At 41.1% G+C, this 18,862-nt stretch overlaps 2 protein-coding genes across 2 annotated transcripts; one reads left to right on the top strand and one right to left on the bottom strand.

Moving 5' to 3' along the window:
* Window positions 1–5,469: 5,469 nt before the first annotated feature.
* Window positions 5,470–12,027, bottom strand: anapc2 (anaphase promoting complex subunit 2). The gene is made up of 14 exons (XM_034893581.1): window positions 11,658–12,027; window positions 10,858–11,107; window positions 10,450–10,771; window positions 9,940–10,072; window positions 9,437–9,662; window positions 9,044–9,163; window positions 8,830–8,947; window positions 8,374–8,552; window positions 8,145–8,286; window positions 7,637–7,712; window positions 6,998–7,201; window positions 6,360–6,492; window positions 5,810–6,051; window positions 5,470–5,706 (listed from the first exon to the last, which is right to left on the bottom strand). The coding sequence occupies exons 1-14, from the start codon at window positions 11,736–11,738 to the stop codon at window positions 5,497–5,499; spliced, it is 2,436 nt and encodes an 811-aa protein (XP_034749472.1). The 5' UTR covers window positions 11,739–12,027; the 3' UTR covers window positions 5,470–5,496.
* Window positions 12,028–13,881: 1,854 nt separating this feature from the next.
* On the top strand, window positions 13,882–18,858 carry rnf25 (ring finger protein 25). The gene is made up of 10 exons (XM_034893583.1): window positions 13,882–14,132; window positions 14,399–14,470; window positions 15,175–15,271; window positions 15,842–15,909; window positions 16,006–16,075; window positions 16,238–16,309; window positions 16,762–16,908; window positions 16,987–17,076; window positions 17,185–17,322; window positions 17,956–18,858. Exons 1-10 carry the CDS (start codon window positions 14,116–14,118, stop codon window positions 18,613–18,615), a joined length of 1,431 nt encoding a protein of 476 aa, XP_034749474.1. The 5' UTR covers window positions 13,882–14,115; the 3' UTR covers window positions 18,616–18,858.
* Window positions 18,859–18,862: the final 4 nt, after the last annotated feature.

Here is an 18,862-nt window from a genome sequence, read left to right as displayed (position 1 = left end):
TTCACTTCATCAGTGTCTTGGGGAAGCGTTAGAAGTCGTAGAGGAGAGTTCTGATGACTCTGAACAACTGCTGCAGCTGGTTGCAGAAGAGGTGGCCAAGAACATCAACCGCACACTGGCTGTTATGAGGCAGTCAACCTCTTCCTCACAGTCGGGGGAATCAGTGTGGTGTGTTACACCACAATCAACTAAACACTTGGTTTTTCATGTTGCCAACATACTGAGCAGATGCTTGGTACGGAAGTACGACATTAAGCACCCTGAAGAATTACGCCTGGTCAGCGTTTCATCTTGGGCATCTAGTCCAGACGTCGAGAGCATGGTTGACGAGTTCAACTCAGAGAGTACCAGCGGCTCTCTATTGGAGTCACAGAGTTCACACCTCACCATTTCTGTGAGCTCAGTGTCTCCAGCCACTACCAAAGAGGAGCTATCCCAGGGGGAGAAACCCTTTCTGGCCGTGTTCCTTGGGAAGCTGCTGGACCACATTGCCCACTCCACCAAGACGTCAGGGATGGAGTTGAACTTTGATGGAATTCTGAAGAATCTGAGGAGCATTGCTGAAGAAACTGGTTTTACTATCCCAGAAACTGTTGGGAACTTCCACTGTACCATCTTTAAGAAGTTTTGTGTGGAGTTTGGATCCACAAAGCTGCTGCAAGCCGCCATCGTGTCTGAAGGTATGGCCTTTGAAGAAGCGTTTGCCAGGATATTGAGAGTGCAGCAGCAGAAATCTATACAAAAAAATCCCAGCTTTGCTGCAAACGTGAGGAGGATTTTCAGAAGAAGAAGCAACCAAGTAACTCCTGCATGTGGTGTTGACACATTCTACAGTCAAGTGGGTCTCCTGGAGAGTGAATCGACACCCCGGCATCAGAAGAAACAGAAGAGCTCTGCCATCATTGGGATTGTTTTTGCCGTGGCCAGGATTCTGAAGAAGCCCTTCACCTCCTGCATCAGCCGAGGATCACAGGGTGACTAGCCGTCATCTTGAAAACTTCACAGAGAATATAGAGTTTGTTTTTAGAGTTTGTTTTAGTTTCCAAACTGAAACTAAAACTAAAGTAAGCAGTGAAAAATATTTTTAGTAAAAGTGAAAAATAAAACTAAACTACAACAAGATTTGATAAAACTTATAGTTAGGGCTGTCTCAGGTGAGTACTAAACCATCCCTTAGTTATGTTGCCATAAGCATAGACTGCCGGGGGACTTCCCATGATGCACTGAGCACCTCTCTCCTCCTCCTTCTCTCCATCTGTATGCAGCCTCACCCCATTAAAGCATGTCACTAACTTGACTTCTTCCCTTTCACGGAGTCTTGTGCTCTCTTGCCCCTCTCCTCTCTCCTTCTATCACTTCCTGCAGGTGGTTCTGGCTCTGGTGCTGTGGAGTCTGGATCTGTGTTTGGAGTCACCTGCTGCCTCCATGTTCCTGCTTGACAACCTCTACTACAATTCTCCATGTCTCTGTCTGTCTGTCTGTCTGTCTGTGTGTCTCTCTCTCTCTCTCTCTCTCACTCTCTCTCTCTCTCTCTCTGTTTCTCTCTCTCACCCCCAACCGGTTAAGGCAGATGACCGCCCACCCTGAGCCATGGTTCTGCTCGAGGTTTCTGCCTCTTAAAGAAAGTTTTTCCTTGCCTCTGTTGCCTAGTGCTTGATCTTGGTGGGAACTGTTGGGTTTCTGTAAATAAAATCACAGAGTACGGTCTAGACCAGTGAGATAACTGTTGTTGTGATTTGGCGCTATAAATATAAGGGAAACTGAAATTGAAATTAAAATTGCCAGTAGTACCTGGTTAAAAAAAGTAACTATACAAAAAATGAACACGAGCTCATTGCAGTTTTAGTTTTTAGCTGTAGTATTTCACTACAATTCACTAGAATTTGTGTCAACTCTTGTGACATTGAACCACGGAAAGTGAACAGACTTGACATTCCAGGAAACGGCGCTGTAACAAAATTGTTTCACATCAGACACTAATTTAGCACAAAGATTAAGACCATTCCTGTACAAACCAGACAGAAACTTGGGCTCTCAAAAGCGAGGCAAATGATGAAACTGCCTTGAAACTGCATTCTCTCATTTCCAGCAGGGAGCCACTCCACTGGCTCCAAAAATAAGTCTATAAGAAAATCACTCTATTTATAAGTTATTATTTTCATAATTACTTTATGCTCACAATCTGTAGTTTCTTCAACACAGCATAATGTTATTTTAGCAAATTAGGGCCCCATTTATTTTTAAATGTTGGGTTTCCCACTTTCCAAAGACATGCAAATGACAAGACAAATGGAATCTCTAAATTATCCACACATCTACATTTCGTCTGGACTTCGATAAATGCTGATGAATCTAAAACATGGTTGTTAGGTTTCTTTTGTCATTATTTACTGTCAGATGTACAATATGAGTCAGATCACATTCTTTGTGTGTAAATATACTAGATGCACTGTTAACCCAGATTTATACTTTTCAGTGGTCACTACTTATTCTTATATGTTTTGTTCAAAACCGTATATATTTCTAACTCACATTAGTTGTTTGTAATGATCAGCTGAAGTGTGCAGTGCACAGATCATATGCAGCAGAGATAACTAAGGATGTTAAGTTTCTTTATGGGAGGGGCAGGGTCATTTAAACTGGTTCTGAGTGCAGCAGGGCAAAGGCTCATGGGAAAAGAAATTGTGTTCTTATGGTTTTCTGTCCTAAAGCGGGATTTAATGTTTTGTTAATGTTTTAGGTGTGCATTTATGTTATCTGCTAATGTTAGCTAACTACCATTACCTTGAAACCATCCAGAAGGTACCGTACGTACCTGAAACCGGTGATTTAATGGCACTGCTCTTTTTATACACGGTGTAACAACAAGATATGAGTTAACATGACTAGCTATGTAGGTTGTAGCCCACTGTAAGGTTGAGGATGGCCTTACATAATATTAAAACTGCTGTTTTCCAGTAGATATGTCTTGGTAATGAAATAAATTTTTTTAATTAATATTTTTCAGGCAGGTGCCTGTGCACTGTCAGAGTCTTCTGGGTTAAAATGGAAATACAGGTTGTTGTAACTGTCTCAGATTTTGATTAAACCTTGTATATATAAACAATGTGTCCCAAATCCAAGGCCTGTAAAGTATTTCTGTTCAAAGGTTAGATAGCCAGAAGTCGACTTAGACAGTGATACAAAACTTGTGTTTTACTTAAATATCTGATCCTTCTGCTATTACTGCTGTTTATAGAATTATGTCTTTAAGTGTGACAAAAACACTAAATAATAATTTTGACTATGTAATTTACGGTGGTGTAAGGTGCTGAAAAAAGCTTTAAAATGGACCTTTAAAGTGCTTTAAAAGTGCTTGAATTTGACCTCGGAAAAGGTGTACGAACCCTAAAAAGATTTACATACAATGTACAGTTTGTCCACATAATGCATTAAGTGAGTTTAACCCTTTTTCTTCAGTGCTGCACCATCAAATCAAATGGTTTTCACTGGAATTTAAATACAGTTCTGTTGATTTGGAAAACACAAACACCTCTGATTGGTCAGTGTTTCCGGGTCTTCAGCATCTGCACTCTCTACGCAGTCATTTCAACCATAGCGGCATTTCCTACCTACAGTTGTGTTCAAAATAATAGCAGTACAACATCACTAACGTCATAAATAATATTTTTTGGTAGAAGTGATATTTCAAATAATTTACCAGTAAATGTTGTAGAGTAATGGAAAACCAACAGCCATGACATGCATGCTGCTTATTCTGTGTCATTTTTTGTTTCCCCCCCCCTTTTAATAAACAGTACAATGGATAGACATGTGAAAGGGGGAGAGAGAGATGGGGGATGACACACAGCAAAGGACTGCAGGCTGAATTCAAACCCGGGCCGCTGCAGGACTCAGTCAACATGGGGCGTGCGCACTTACACAGTGAGCTATAAGCCGACCGCTGTGTAGTTTAATCTGTAATTGAAAGGGGAATGTTCAAAATAATAGCGGTGTTGTAGGAAGGAAGGAAGCAAATGTGGGCATGCTGGTTATAGTGCACTACACACTAAAATGCACTATAATAAATGTTTGAGTTGTAAAGAAAAATGCAAAGATTGCTATTTTTTTGAAAAGCCTACTATTCCTTTTTTCTTCATTTTCTGTAAAGGTAGAACACAAACCCGATTAATTTTGGTCATGTTTAGGAATTGAATGGGCAGTGTTCCCAATGCGTTGATATTATGGACTTTAAAGCTATTCTAAAGATTTTGAGCATTATTCATTTATTTTAAACAAACTGCTATTATTCTGAACACAACTAATATATGTAACATTATAACCGTACGGAAGTCCTGACGGCTCGTTTAAAGGCTTGGCTTCTGAATACAGTTTCTGTGGATTGAGTGTTCAGTATTAATATAGCACCTTGACCGGCTTTATAATCAAAAAGACAACATACTGTACTTTTTGGCGCCATGGCATCTTTAAACTAACTTGAAGTCATATCACCAGAAAATCTGATGTCTCACAAAAGATGAAGGATTCTCTGTTTGGCTTTGGAGACTTTTAAATGACTTCATACCAATAGAAGTAAAAGTAGCAATACCTCAGTGCAGAAATACTTTGTTTCATGTAAAAGGAAAAAAACAGGGGTGGAAATAAGTACAATTACATAAGTACTGTACTTAAGTAACATTTTGAGGTGCTTTAGTATTTCCATTTTATGCTACTTTACTTCTACTCCACTACATCTCAGATGTAAATATTGTATTTTTAACTGCACTACATTTATTTGATACCTTTATTTACTAGCTACTTTACAGATTCAGATTATTAATACAAAGTTGGGTAAAAAAAACTTGGTAAACTTTGGCTTAGGAGATAAGTGTGTTTGCAACTGCAGATAAATGTCCATTCAGTATAACAGTTAAAGCTCACTGCTGGAAACTTCTGAAATGTAATGGGAAATGGAAATATCAATTTGTAAGTAAAAATGTTCTATCCCTGGTTGACTTTGTTCAGACAAACAAACAGGAGACATTAAGTGCTTTTATAATTATAATACATTAGTATTATACGTCTGTGTTCAATGACTGATAATAATCTTTAAAAAAGCAGTCTGCACTGATGCTAAAGGGGTGGGGAAGTGCTTTTATTTTGAAAAAAACAAACCTTTAGAGGACTAGCCCTCATAAAATTATTCTGCATCCATATTACAGGAAAATCCAGTTTAACACACAGGTGGAAGTTTTGTTGGATTACTTTAAAAGTGAAGAACTTCCCCTTCTTTCAGCTATTGAGACTTACTTGTGGGTTGATGTCAGAATGGATCTGAAAAGTAGCGTCTGTCTGCAGAACACAGGAATTTACTGATAGCTGCAATGAGAAGTTTAAGTAGTGTTCCTTCCCTAAAGCTGAGGAGAACAATATTGTCCTTTATTTCTCACAGCACCTGAATGCAGCATCACACTTAAGCATTTTTTTCTGTCCATGTTTCGCTCTCATGCTCCTCCATTAGTTGGATTTGGGGAGTCTGTAGACACCTGCAGAGACCATCAGCTGATGCTCCCTGACCTTCCTCTGCAGGAAGGCCTCCAGCTCGTTGACGTCCATCTCTGTGACAACGGGTCCCGTGGCAACAAACATCCGGAGCATAGAGTGGATGCGGTCCAGCGTCATGCTGTCCAGGTTGGTCAGCATGGCCTGGATGTAGGCCCAGAACAACTGCAGAGACAGATAACAAGCATTTTAAGATGCGTCTTCAGGTACTCATATTTATCGTGTGTGTGTGTGTGTGTGTGTGTGTGTGTGTGTGTGTGGTAAGCACCTGCAGCTTCTCCTCCCTCTGCTCAGACTGGGTGGTTGTGTTAGAGTCCCTCTCCTCGTCGCTGTCAATCAACATCACACTTCTCTCCATCTTCTCTTTGGACGAGCCCGTCTCCACCACGTAATAGCGTCCTGCCGCCTCCTCCCTCAGCACGCCGTGCTGCTGCCACAGAGCCAGCTTCCTGTGTACCAGCTCCTTCGGGGCGCCCAGTTTCGCGCTTAGCTCCTCCAGTGTCCAAGAACCTTGGGGATGATAAAAAATACTTAGGTGGAATGCTTTTGAATGCACATGTAACTATTTCAATTACCTTGATTTGTGGTTGTAATTTCATTTTGTAAATTCGACAAAGTTTGAGAAATAGTAACTTGAGTTTAATCTGGAAGAGTAGTTAATATCAGCCACAAGATGACTACATGAGCCCTCGTGGAAAACAACTAAACAGATCCTAATTTACCACATTTCTGGTGCACAGACATTATATAATACATACATTAATTGCAGAGGAAAATCAACCAAGACATGAAATCAGTTTTAAAAAGAAAGATTGTACTTTTCTCCTGGAAGTGCAGGATGATGGCAGCGTGGATGGGGGAGACAGTGAGGTTGGTGAGGGTGCGGTCCTCCAGCTCCAAGTCCAGGGTGACTGAGCCCAGGTGAGGCTTCCAGCTCAGCGTCCTCATGGCCTGAAACACAGAAGACACGTTTCTGATGATGATGTACAGATTGCTAAACTAGTCCCACACACAAAAAAGATCCTGACAGAAAGAAAGATAACTGCAAGCATGACACTGTGAGAGCAAGTCAAACTGCTTTAATATTTTGTTGTAATGGTGTATACAAGAACAAGTCATAAAGCTGCTGTGGTGTTGTCTCTTAATCGGACCCTGAAGAAGCTATTAGCAAGCATGGAGGCAGAAAATTGTACAATGTGGAATGCAAGGTGTTTCTAGAATTTAAAATGTTGCGGTTTAGCAGCCAAAAATGCATTACCATGTAATGATCATCCATAAGACAAAAACAAAAAAATCCGCTGCATCAGGTTTCATGTCTGAACTTTACCAGCTAATTATCTAAATGTATAGAAATAATGAAAAAGACAGGAACTAAGAAGTAGTGATACACTTATAAAAATCTAAAACATGCAGAACCACCCTGGTGTGACAAACAGGCCTGGCTTGTGAACTCCACCTTGAGTTTCTCGTAGCGGTGTGTGTAGGCCTCCATGGCCTGGCAGATGAGCGGAGGGAGCTCCAGCTTCTCCTCCTTTAGTGAAGGCCAGAACTCTGAGGACAGGATGATGGACGACAGGGACAAAGACGGCTGCTCCTCCTCGCTCAGCCTCGACTCCTCCTCGCGGATGTTACTGTTGATCCTCCGAGAGTCCGCCATGTCCTGGACACGAGACAGAAGGAAGGGATGTGTGACGGCAGCTGGGGCTGGCATTCTTCTTTTTCATCTTTACTATTCATTAGTCCAGCTGCTATCATTTTGATTATTCTACTGATTGTTGGGTCTGTAAAATGTCCAGAGCCACAGGTAAAAAAAAAAAAAAAAAAAAGATGCCAATTTACTCTAACTGAATAAATCATGTCAGCTACTTTTTACTTTATTTAACTTACGTGTCTACTTAAACACCCATAAACTGTTTTTAATATGTCCTGGGACCTTTCTTTAGGGTAAGGTAACTACATACTGGAACTAGACTGACTTAAATTCTCCACAGATTTGCATGTCAACAATATCTTCTTATGTTATAAAGTGCACAGTGGACTGTTTAAAGGGGGACTACACGGCATTAAATGAAACATTGTACCAGGCAGTGTTTACCTTCAGCATGACCTCGCAGTAATGCATGTGAGACTCCCCAAACCTGAGCTTCAGCAGCTCCACGTTACGAATTTCTCTGCAAACACACAAAACAGGACAAGACTATACAATGAGCTGCAGGTGTTGACATTTTGGACATAGTCCAATCGGAAACAAACTCCACAAAAATACAAAGTTAATTGATTTCCATTTGTCCATTTTTACACCAAAGTCTATGAAGCTCCACCCGCCATTACGTCATATCCCAGTTGTCATTATTACCCGTTTCCAACTTGTAAATAACTTACAAGTTATCATTTTGTAGTACGTTGTCTCTAGGTTGTTGTTGTTTTAAGCTGCTTTGTGTTGTGGTGGTCTTGTCTGGTGGGATGATTGGTGATGGGAATGGTTTTGTCTGATTTGTATAGGTGGGATAACAGAATATACTAAGGCGTTTCTGCACTTAATTTGATTATATGTACGGGGAGGAGAAAAAGAAGAGAACCCAAGTGTGCTTGTTCAGTTGTACCTGGCGGTGTTGTAGTTGAGTTGGTGCAGCAGTCTGTCGGCCAGCACGGCTCTGTATTCGTCTATGAAGATGTCCTTACTGCCGTAGATGCTGACCAGCAAGCTGATGATGTCTGATGACCTCCGTTTCGAGCCCATCTTATCTGAAAAGTTGTTGTTTTGTTGACTCAGTAAAATCCAGCGGACGATGAATAAAAGCAACAGAAATAACAAATAATGTGTTTACTGACCGGGGACGGCGTCAGTCGGGTCTGGAGTCCAGTCCTCTGGGTCGTTGCCTTCTTCGTCACTGTCCTGCATCTCCAGAGTCACTGGGTCCCCTCTGGACAGCTCGGAGGCCAAATCCGCGCAGCCCTCAGCGTCCCCAGTCAGACCGGCCACAATCTGCCTCACCGTGTCCTCCCGGGTCCTTAAACACACCACAGAACCTTCAACAAAACTCAACCGTAATGATTAGAAAAGTAGCAGCTTCCTTATTTTATCTGTTTGTTTTAATGCCGGGATAAGAGAGTGCTCTGTAAATAAAGTTTGTTACCAAAGCAGAGCACAAAAATTAGGGAGAGAAAAAAGGCCAAATCAGCCAGGACAATTTAACTTCATGTGAAGCACGCTTATTGAAATGACAACGAACAATCTCCTTTTAAAATAATGTTTAAAAAAAAAAGTAAGATTATAAATGGACTCACCTGAGGTACTTGCGGATTGGTTGGCAGGCAACCTGCAGGATGACCATGGATGGGTCAAGCTCTCTGAGAGCCTTGATGGCCGAGATGTAGACCGTGAGGATGTCCGATGTGTGAACTCCTAAGAATGGATGGTCAGTTTAAAGTATCTCCTCCTGCTGCTGTGCTAAAACTAAAGAAATACTGTACGGTACTTTCATTCCAGCAGCCAACTCACCCGGGTGCAGCAGACGGCTCTCAAAAGCAGATTTTAACGAGGTGAGGAGCTGCTGTCGCTGGTTGGTTCTTTCCAGACAAAACTTCAGATCTTCAATGGCTGCTTTAGATTCTGGGAAATCTGAAGAAGAAATGGGGAACATGAAAATGATCACAAGTAGAATGTGGGATGTAAAAGTTGAAAATTTAAATTCTGCTTCGAACTTAACTACCTTTACTCGATTTGAGGTTGACAAAGGGCAGCTGGTTAATTTATGGTAAGTCAAGGATGTATTTAGCCTAGCTTAGCACAAAGACTGGAAGCAGGGGGCAACTGCTAGCCTAGCATCGTCAACCTCCGAGACATGCTGGGACATTTTAAATAACGACAATAAAAGACTGTTGGCTCTCTCACCTCTGATTATACTGAAGAGCTCCTCGATCCTCATGTTGACGTAGATCCTGCAGAAGAACTGGTACATGTGGCATCTCCACTGCTTCAGGACCGAGCTGCTAGGCTGGCCGGTCTGGATGCTGGGAACACTGGGAACACTGGGAACACTGGGAACAGGTGTCACACCCTCTCTGTCCACCTCGCTTGCGAAGACTTTGCTCAGCCAGCCTAGCACCAGCTCCAGCCACTGCTCACACAGAACATATTCAAAATGAAGGCACTATTGAGGGGTTCATCCAGACAGGACTTAACGTAACATTCAGAGCCTGGGTCTGACCGAGGTTTCTGCCTAAAAGGACGTTTTTCCTCGCCACTGTCGCACTGTTGCTTGCTCTGGAGGAAACTACTAGAACTGTTGGGTCCTTGTAAATTCTGGAGTGTGGTCTATCTGTATAGTGTCTTGAGATAACTCTGGTTATGAATTGATACTATAAATAAATTGAATTCACAGATCCATGTTTTACCTTCTGGAAGTCCAGCAGGAAGGAGCGTTCGTATTCGCCCCTGCAGTGCTGCTCCATTCGCTGCTCGATGAGCTTGTGGAGGATGGAGGTGACGGCCTCGGAGCTGACCCACTCCAGCAGCTGCAGTTTGGAACTACAACCACATCAAATAAATCAACCATTCATCCTCATTAGAAGCATATGACATTTACATAACAGGATCTTTGTAAATTATAGAGGGAGGTCTAGACCTACTCTATCTGCAAAGGGTTGTAAGATCACTTGATCACTATAAATAAAGTTCCAGTTGATACCATCCATAAAGAAAAAGGTATTTTTGGTATTATTTCTTTAAGTATGAAGCTGATGTTATTTTATATTTTTAATCTTCTCCCAAACCAACAAATCATTTCATCCACTGTTAACACAGAAAGTGTTGATGAGTGCAGCAGAGGGACACCACAGTATTCTTACATAACATTATAGTTATTAGAAAAGTTATAAGTGTGGCTGTGTTATTTGTCCACTCACAGTATGTGGCTGAGCTCCTGCAGCTGCTCCAGAGCCTCCTTACACCAGCACTGCTGTGTCGGGACCCCGCAGCCTGAACAGACCCCTCGCTCGGGACCGTCCGAAACCTCGGCCCCGTCCTCGGCCTGCCCCTCCTGGTTCATATAGACGGAGAAGGTCCTGCTGTAAAACTCCAGCACTCGCTCCTGGAGAACAGGGGAGGGGGAGAAGAGGAGCAGGGCCCTGATGATGGTGAAGGCTCGCTCCTGGAGGCCCTCAGGTCCCGGGCCACAGAGACTGACGCGGCCCAGGGCCTGCCACATCCCCAGCGTCTCCAAACCACCTATGAGGAGGAAGAAAAGGGGACTTTTAAATAATGTTGCTGATGCATACTGAACTTATGGACTAAATTTATTGTTTTCTACTTGCCAAGGAAGGGGTTCAGTTGGTCTAATAGAGTCCGAAAGGCAGTGAGGAGAACCCAGGCCCTGCCTCTCTCCTCCAGCTCGTTCTCTGGCTGTTTCAGTCCGGACCAGAACTCAGGAACCACAACAGAGGACAGACGCAACTGCAAAGTCTCCAGCAGCCAGCTGCCCAGCAGCCGGTCCAGACCCTGACCACACAGCAGGGCCAACGAGTCTGAGAGGCCCAGATTTGTCACCGAGCAGCCAGGAGACACCTAAAAAAACATAGACCGAGATAAGTGCTCTGTTTTGACAGACACTACAGGGCTGTACTGTGCAATCTAATATCTATATATCTACTATTCTGTCATGCTAATCTCAAATGAAAAACTAGAAGATGTCCAGCCAAAGACATTTCATATACTGGACACTTTTCAAGGTGTGCTTGCCAGTGATAGAGCCACCTGCATGTGGTAGATTTCAACCCAAGACCTGAACCTGAATCAAAGTAAACTCTCCTCGTTTTTGGTCTGTTGTTTTTGTGCACATAGACGCAGGCAAAAAGGCAAAAAAAAAAAAAAAAGACCCAACAGAAAGACAAAGACAGTCAAATTAGGAGAAGGGCAAAGACAGCATTACATGTACGCCGAATCAATGTGAGTACATCCTACTAATTAGTGACCTGTCCTACGTCGTGTCCCACCGGCCATGGGCCATTGCTACAAGCAAGTAATCCTTCAATCATGAAATATTTGAATGGGGTCCGGTGGCGACTTTGGTTTCCTTCATGCTTGCTTCGTGAGTCCAGTGATAAAGCCCACTCACCAAAGCTGAAGTGACAGTTTCCCAAGCATCAGCAACCCCTTGTTGTGGTGCTGAGTCTGATTCCATCCCAGTTTCCTCCATGTTCTTGGACTTTTCTTCCGCAACAACCAACTAGCTAGTGTGAGTAAAACATTTCAACTTTGGATTTGTTTTCTCATGCAATCACGTCGCAGGCGTCAAGTAGAGGTAGCTACGCATTATGTCTTAGATGTATTTTTAACTGTATTATTTTTCTCTAAAAATAATAATATAACAGTAAAATTCTTATTCTTTTTAACTTGAAATAACGTTAACGCTTCTTGGTTCTTGCTTGCCTATCGCGGGGTTTACTTCTTCGTTGTGGTCTTCTTCTTTTTTTTTGAAAGAGTTTCCGGTTAACAGTATCCCAAAAGGCTTAACGTTGCCCTCTATCGTTAAAAACACGCATAGGTGGTGGCAATTTCTCACTGGTCACTAGTTTTATTTTGAAGGTTCATATTGTATATTGTAGCTGTCATTAACACTATTGAACTTGACAACTGACCTTCCGATCATGAACGTTTACCGCCATCCAAGGGTCACAGTTAGGAACTGCAACACTTAGTTCAATTTTGTTAGTTAAAACGTTATTGATATCAACATGTACACATCAGTAATATTATTGTGAGTATTAAAAACACAATGAAAGCATCTATATTTGCCATAATTGTATTAATAACGCGTTGTTTCAAAAGTTTTATAACATGTACTAAACATAAATGTGAAGCACATGTGATCACTACATTTGTGTTCAAAATTACGAGTATAGCTTCCCTCTAGTGGCCACAATGAACAACTACAACCACATTTATGTCAGTTTAAACTTATTAAGAATAGAATTACTTCCGGTAAAACATTCAAAATAAAGCTTTTACAACAGCTGTAGTTGCGGTCTGTGGCCACCAGGGGGCAACGTCTATTTGCCATTACAAATGATGAAAATTATTCTCCAGTTAACACATTCATAATAAAAAACACAAAAAAAACAAGATGAACAATACGTACCAAAATAATAATATGAATTGTACAAATTAATAACAATAGAAATGAAAATAACTAATAAGTAAAATAACCAAATAAATAAAAGCAAAAACATTTAATTACAATTTATATAACAGTGTGAGTATTCCAAAAAGGAACAGTACATCAGTATTAGTGATCATCCGTGTGACTGATTTAAGATCATGAGTTTACACTGCCCTCCTGTGGCCATAGTAAGTAGCTGCACCACCAAACGCTAGAATGACGCAGACACCAGGACACAAGTCTAAACCTCAGGCCACTTACTACAACGTAAAGTACTGTCAAAATGTTTATTCATTGTATTAATAAAACGTTGTTTTGTGAATTAAATTTGAACATACATGTATGCAGACATGATAGCAATTTGTGTGCATTTATATCATGCATGACTTATTTTGCCCTCTAATGGCCACAATGAGGACCACAATTAGTATTTCAATAGTATCAAGCTGGACACATTACTACATTGTCATGTAATAATGCTTCCGGTTAAAACAGAAAATAAAGGTTTAATAGTAAGTGTAGTTACACACTGTGTCCACCAGAGGGCAGTGTAAACTCAGGGTTGTAAGCGCTGATTGGAAATAACTTCCATCTTGAAATGTCATATTTTTTCGCTCAGTATAACCCATAGTATAACCAAAGTTTTCTGTTTACACTATAATTGTAAAACATCATTGTGTATATTTTGTATGCATATGAACTTAACTCTATCTATTGTAAATACATTTTATTTTTCCTTTTTTTTCTCTAGTGCTCCTTTATAAATAGTTTGTTCTAGTTTATGTTTTTTTATATTTTAATTTACATATTTTGAGTATCGTTACAACCCTTTTCTGTATGTGGAAGCGCCACAACTTCTTTTTACTGCGCATTCCTTTGTTGTGAGATGACAATAATACACACCAATAACATCTAGTTTAGTTTTTTTTTTTTTACCACGGTGGTAATGAGCATACTTTATTATCACATACATATACATTTCTACACATATTATACAAGATATTGTAGATATTTTTAATTTAAAAAATCACAAACGTAATAAACCCTATAATAATTTCCAAAAAAAACAAAGATGTAGGCCCACTGTGGCCACTGGAGGGCGATGGACACTCATAATTAAAGTCAAGTTAGACATATTAGCATGCTAATATTTCCGGTGAATACATTCAAAATAAAACAAATCAAATTAGGCAGCAGTGTATATACACACGCTATTTTTCTACATGAATAGGGATATTACGCTGGTAGCAGACAAAACAGAGGCTCAGTTTTGGTGTGGTTACGTGATATTCTTAGCTAGTCGAGCTAACGATTGCCGGTCGGGAAACTGTTAAGAAAGGTCTGTGTGCTGTATCAGTTGCAGCCCAGCCATAGAAATTCCCTCACGTTAGCTCACACTCACAGAAACATCATCATGGCAGCGGAGTGCGAGTGAGTTTGTTGACAGCATACTTTTCCCTTTTAAACCTCATACATATTGCATGGCACTCATTATGTTTGATCAACAGCTCATGTACCTAATGACAGTTAACGTGTTCTGAGTCAAATATGCTGAAATGTTGCTAGCAGGTCTCATGTAGCTAACGTCTACTAGCAACAGTGTGGGAGCTAACACGCTACCGCTAGCTTCAGTTGCGTGAACGTAAATCTTACTTATATTAATACATAATACATATATTAATATTATTTCTCCGCAGTGTGTTCTCTGAAATCGAAGTGCTGCAGTCTATCTATCTGGATGAACTGGTGGTCAGCAGGAAAGAAGACGGGTGAGACGACAACAAGCCGACATGACATAACTTTGTTTTATTAGCTTTGGCTTTAAGGGCAGCGGATACATTAAACTAACTACTTTTACTCAAGTACGTGACTTGCACTTTTCTTTGCTCTGCCATCTCATAGTTAGTCAGTCTCAAACCATATTTCCTAGAATCATTTGTCAGTTTAACAAGGGACAGCTGCTCATCGGATTCATATATCTGTCAGAACCATAGACTGTGTATTCGTATTAATCATTTTACTAATATACAGTCTATGGTCAGAACATGACCTGAGCTTTTGGATAGTTCAGTAAGGAACATAGTCATTAAATAATGAAAGTCATGTTATTGTGAAAACATACTTTTAAAATTGCTTGGCAACCAGATCAATTCATTTGTGTCCTTCAGGTTAGTCATATTTTGAGCATTGGGAAATATAGTGATTCAAAACTATTGAATCTTTAAAATGGTATTATTATTATTATTATTAATAATTGTTTTCTGTGATGTATTTGTTTACACATGAGAAAGGAAAGAATAAATTCCCATATTTGGTAAATAGAGTTTGGTACACAGTGTCTGGGCAGGGCACATGGTTTATGTAGCTTGTCGGGCTTCATATCTGACGACACTTCAGCTCTGAGTTTCAAGACTTTCCCTGTCTCCTGAAGACTGTCTCTGTTGTTCAAACCGTATGTTCTGTCCTCCTCCAGGTGCTGGGAGGTGAGCCTCGTCCTGCACCCGTCCACAGCCGAGGACTCTGTCTCCCAGTTTGTCCGACTCACCCTGACTTTGACCCTCGATCAACAGGTACACTCTCCCTTATCTTATCCTGCCCCCGATTTGGGTTACAATATGTTGTGTTGTGGTTTATGGATACACACCATATATAATGTATTGTAAAGGATAAAGATGGTAAATTCTACATCCCATTAATAAAACAAAGCCACACCAAAACCCACAACATGCAAGTCTGTCTCTTAATACTGTTGGACTTCCTGTCTGTGGCTCTCAGCTCCAAGCCCATTGGTTCCTATTGAAATGTAAATCTTTAAAAACCTAAATATATTTGGTGCTCTAGTGAGTATTTGTGGCAACAGGACAGTGTGTATGGAATTCAATCAAAATGAACTAAAGCGTGTATTTAATGGTAATAAAGGAACATGTCAGCCAGGGCAACATTGTGGCTCATTGATGTGTTTTATGGCACAGAGGAAGAAGACATATCAGGCAGTAATACACACATAATACTTGTTAGTTGATACATTCTTTGGTTTAGGTCTTTTCATGGGATTTGTTCACAATGACAAATCATACAAAACCTTTTAAAGCTCAGCTCACTACTGATGGAGTAAAGTCTTTCTTGTTTTGTTTTCTTAGTATCCCTCGTCTTCTCCGGCCATCTCCATTCATCACCCACGGGGCCTTTCTGATGACAAGATCAACAGGTAACCAACTGAAGTGGCTCACTACTTCCTGCTCAGGAAATGTTGAATATTGAGTGTAAAATAATGCTGTAATCACGTGTAACCCTTTTCTCTTAGTGTCCAAAAGTGTCTTCAGTTGGAGGCTCAGTCGTGTCTGGGTTCACCAGTGTTGTATCAGCTCATTGAGGTCACTATATATAGTGTTTTTTTTGTTGTTGTTGTTTTTTTTATATATATATATCATTTAAGAGAATTTATATTTTCAGTGGAAGTTTCTCTATTGCTACATTAAGTCAAAATGTTGAAGTTATGTTTCTAATTGGTTTCCTGTTTTTTTTTCCTCCTCCAGAAAGCAAAAGAAATCCTGACTGAAAGCAATATTCCTCATGGAAACTGTGTCATTTGCCTCTATGGCTTTAAGGTACGCTGTTCCCATCAGTGCTATTATCTTCTGTCCCATCAGTCTCACTTTAACAAAGTGACATAAAACAATCCATTCATTGTCATTTTAAAGCAAAAAGGACCCATTCCTGCTTGTCACTTGTAAGAATGTCTAATTTACTTGTCTTAAGTAATGGTACATTTAATATCTTGTTTAGTTTTTTGACAGTTGGTCAAACAAACCGGGTAATTTAATGACAATATCTCAAGCTTTAGGAAACTGTAACTGACATATTCTGGCATTTTATCAACTAAACAATAAAAAACATATTGCAGTTAAAAGGTGATATGTCAGACTTGTGTTCAAGTTTATTCTGCTCCTGAGTGGCCAAATTAAAATCCTTTAATGTAGGAGTAAACTTTATGTTGTATGCAGATACAAGCTGCATCTGCAAACCCATTCATGCTTATTTGTGTACTGCATGTCTTCAGGAGGGAGAGACGTTCTCCAAGACGAGCTGCTACCACTACTTCCACTCCCACTGCCTCGGCCGCTACGCCCGCCACTCCGAGAGGGAGCTCCACCAGAGGGAGAAGGAGTTGGAGGAGGACAAGACCAGGGAGAGAACAGACTGTCAGGTCAGATATGTGGTCAAAGAAGGCTTTCTGTCTTTCTCTAATAGCTGCCGGTATTTAATCACTGAGTGCTTCTCATAGGAGCTGACTGTGGTGTGTCCGGTGTGTAGAGAGCCTCTAACGTATGATGTGGATCAGCTTCTGTCCTCCCCCGCCCCCCAGCTGCCCGAGGTAACTCCATCTTCTAATGGCACAGTTTCAACATGTCACCATAAGGTCCACTAGACGCTGTTTCCAAGACGAAGAATAAACATTGAAAGGCGTTGTGTTTTCACTCAGCTCGACGAAGCAGCGATTGGTTCCCATTTTCAGCAGAAGTGGTGTGAACTCCAGAAGCTTTTGGAAAGACAGAGGTCTAAAGGTGGGATCATTGACCCGGAGGTGGAATCCAATCGCTTTTTTATCCACACCAACGAGGTAAGAATGAATCAGACATTATATGGCCACATTTAGACTGTAAACCATAGCTGATATCTGTAGAAGTTAAATTCAAGTAGTCTACGATTCTTTCTTTGAATTGCATTGGTGTTCAGATGCATGTCTTTCTCATCTTGTTCCTTTTTATACCAGGAGCACCACACATGTTTAGAGTAGATTGTTAACGCTGGCCTGCATATTGTTGTTAGTACTTTTTTTTTTTACAATATTTATTTTATGGATGTACTGTATATCTGATGGAACCTGGACATTTTATTTACTCAGCCATTTCTAAAACTTGTTACATAAAGAGTGTTAAAATATGAAGTTGGCCAAATGTATGACATTTTCATAGCAACTTCAGAACATTCAGAACAATTGGGTTTAAAGTAACAAAAACTGAGGTGAGGTGATGGAGAATGGAAATTGACAAAATCCAAATTAAATAACTAAATGACATTAATAAATCTATATACATTGATCAATTATTAAGCAATTAAAAATAGTACTCAAAATAAAATCATTTAAAATAGGGAAACCAATATATACATTTAAATGCATAAATGCAAAACTAAATGTATTAACTCTGTCCGCATGACATGTTCCACAAAAACTTTATGTCAACACCCCCAGACTCCACCTGAAAATGGAAACCTGGACGCAGATGTCTCACCTGGACCCCCGGTACTGTCTGCTTCCTCTTACGAAACTGGTGTCAGAGCAGAGCAGTTTGTTTCTGGACTGTCCCACTGCAGAGGCACTCAGGGCCAGAGGCGTCCGAACCAGGGGAGGGGGCCAAGGAGAGGAGGCAGATCCAGACCACAACACTGGAGAGCCACCCCCATCACACAGCACCTGGATAAGCTGTCTCTGTCCTCAGACTGCACTGAAAGACCGAGAAATGCCAAAGCTCAGGGTAGCCATGGCCAACAGATGCAAGTAAATGCAGAGTTCTGCCAGTCTAAGACGGGCAGGGGTGTCCACTCAGAGCAAGAACAGACCCTGGTACCTCCAGACCAGCCAGTGTGCCAGGCAGCCTTGGAAACAGAATGTCTAAAAGATGCTGCAGACTCTGCAGGTGGTCATGGTCACCGTGGAAGAAGAAGGGGTCCTCACAGATCTGCCCCAGACTCTGGGGCCCCTGGGCGTTATTACTGGGACGGGCGAGCTTCAAGAGGCAGGGGAGGGCCCAATAACCTGTACAGCAGAGGAGGGGTTCCCCGTCGGGGTCACGGCAGGGGCTTCCAACACAAGGTGGTGGAGCGAGAGAGGGCCAGAGAGGAGGTGCTATGACAAAGGGCAACAGGAGGGCCAATGACCAAATGTGTGTGTGCCTCCATTATCAGTTGGCATAGATTAAAGCCCTGCACCAGAAACAACATTCAGCGTAGAATCCTTTCTTCCTGTACATTGCTGTTATTCTGGTCTCTGGTTTGCACTTTTAAGCACACTAATATTAGATACAGATGTTTGTTGCTTTTTGTTGTGGTGCAATATAACTTAAAGAACTACACATTAAATGTTCTGTGGATGTCATTGT

This window comes from Etheostoma cragini, chromosome 15 (assembly GCF_013103735.1).
Source record: "Etheostoma cragini isolate CJK2018 chromosome 15, CSU_Ecrag_1.0, whole genome shotgun sequence".
NCBI lineage: Eukaryota > Metazoa > Chordata > Actinopteri > Perciformes > Percidae > Etheostoma > Etheostoma cragini.
The sequence above is the reverse complement of the archived record's forward strand: the minus strand, read 5'-3'. Positions and strand labels throughout refer to the sequence as shown.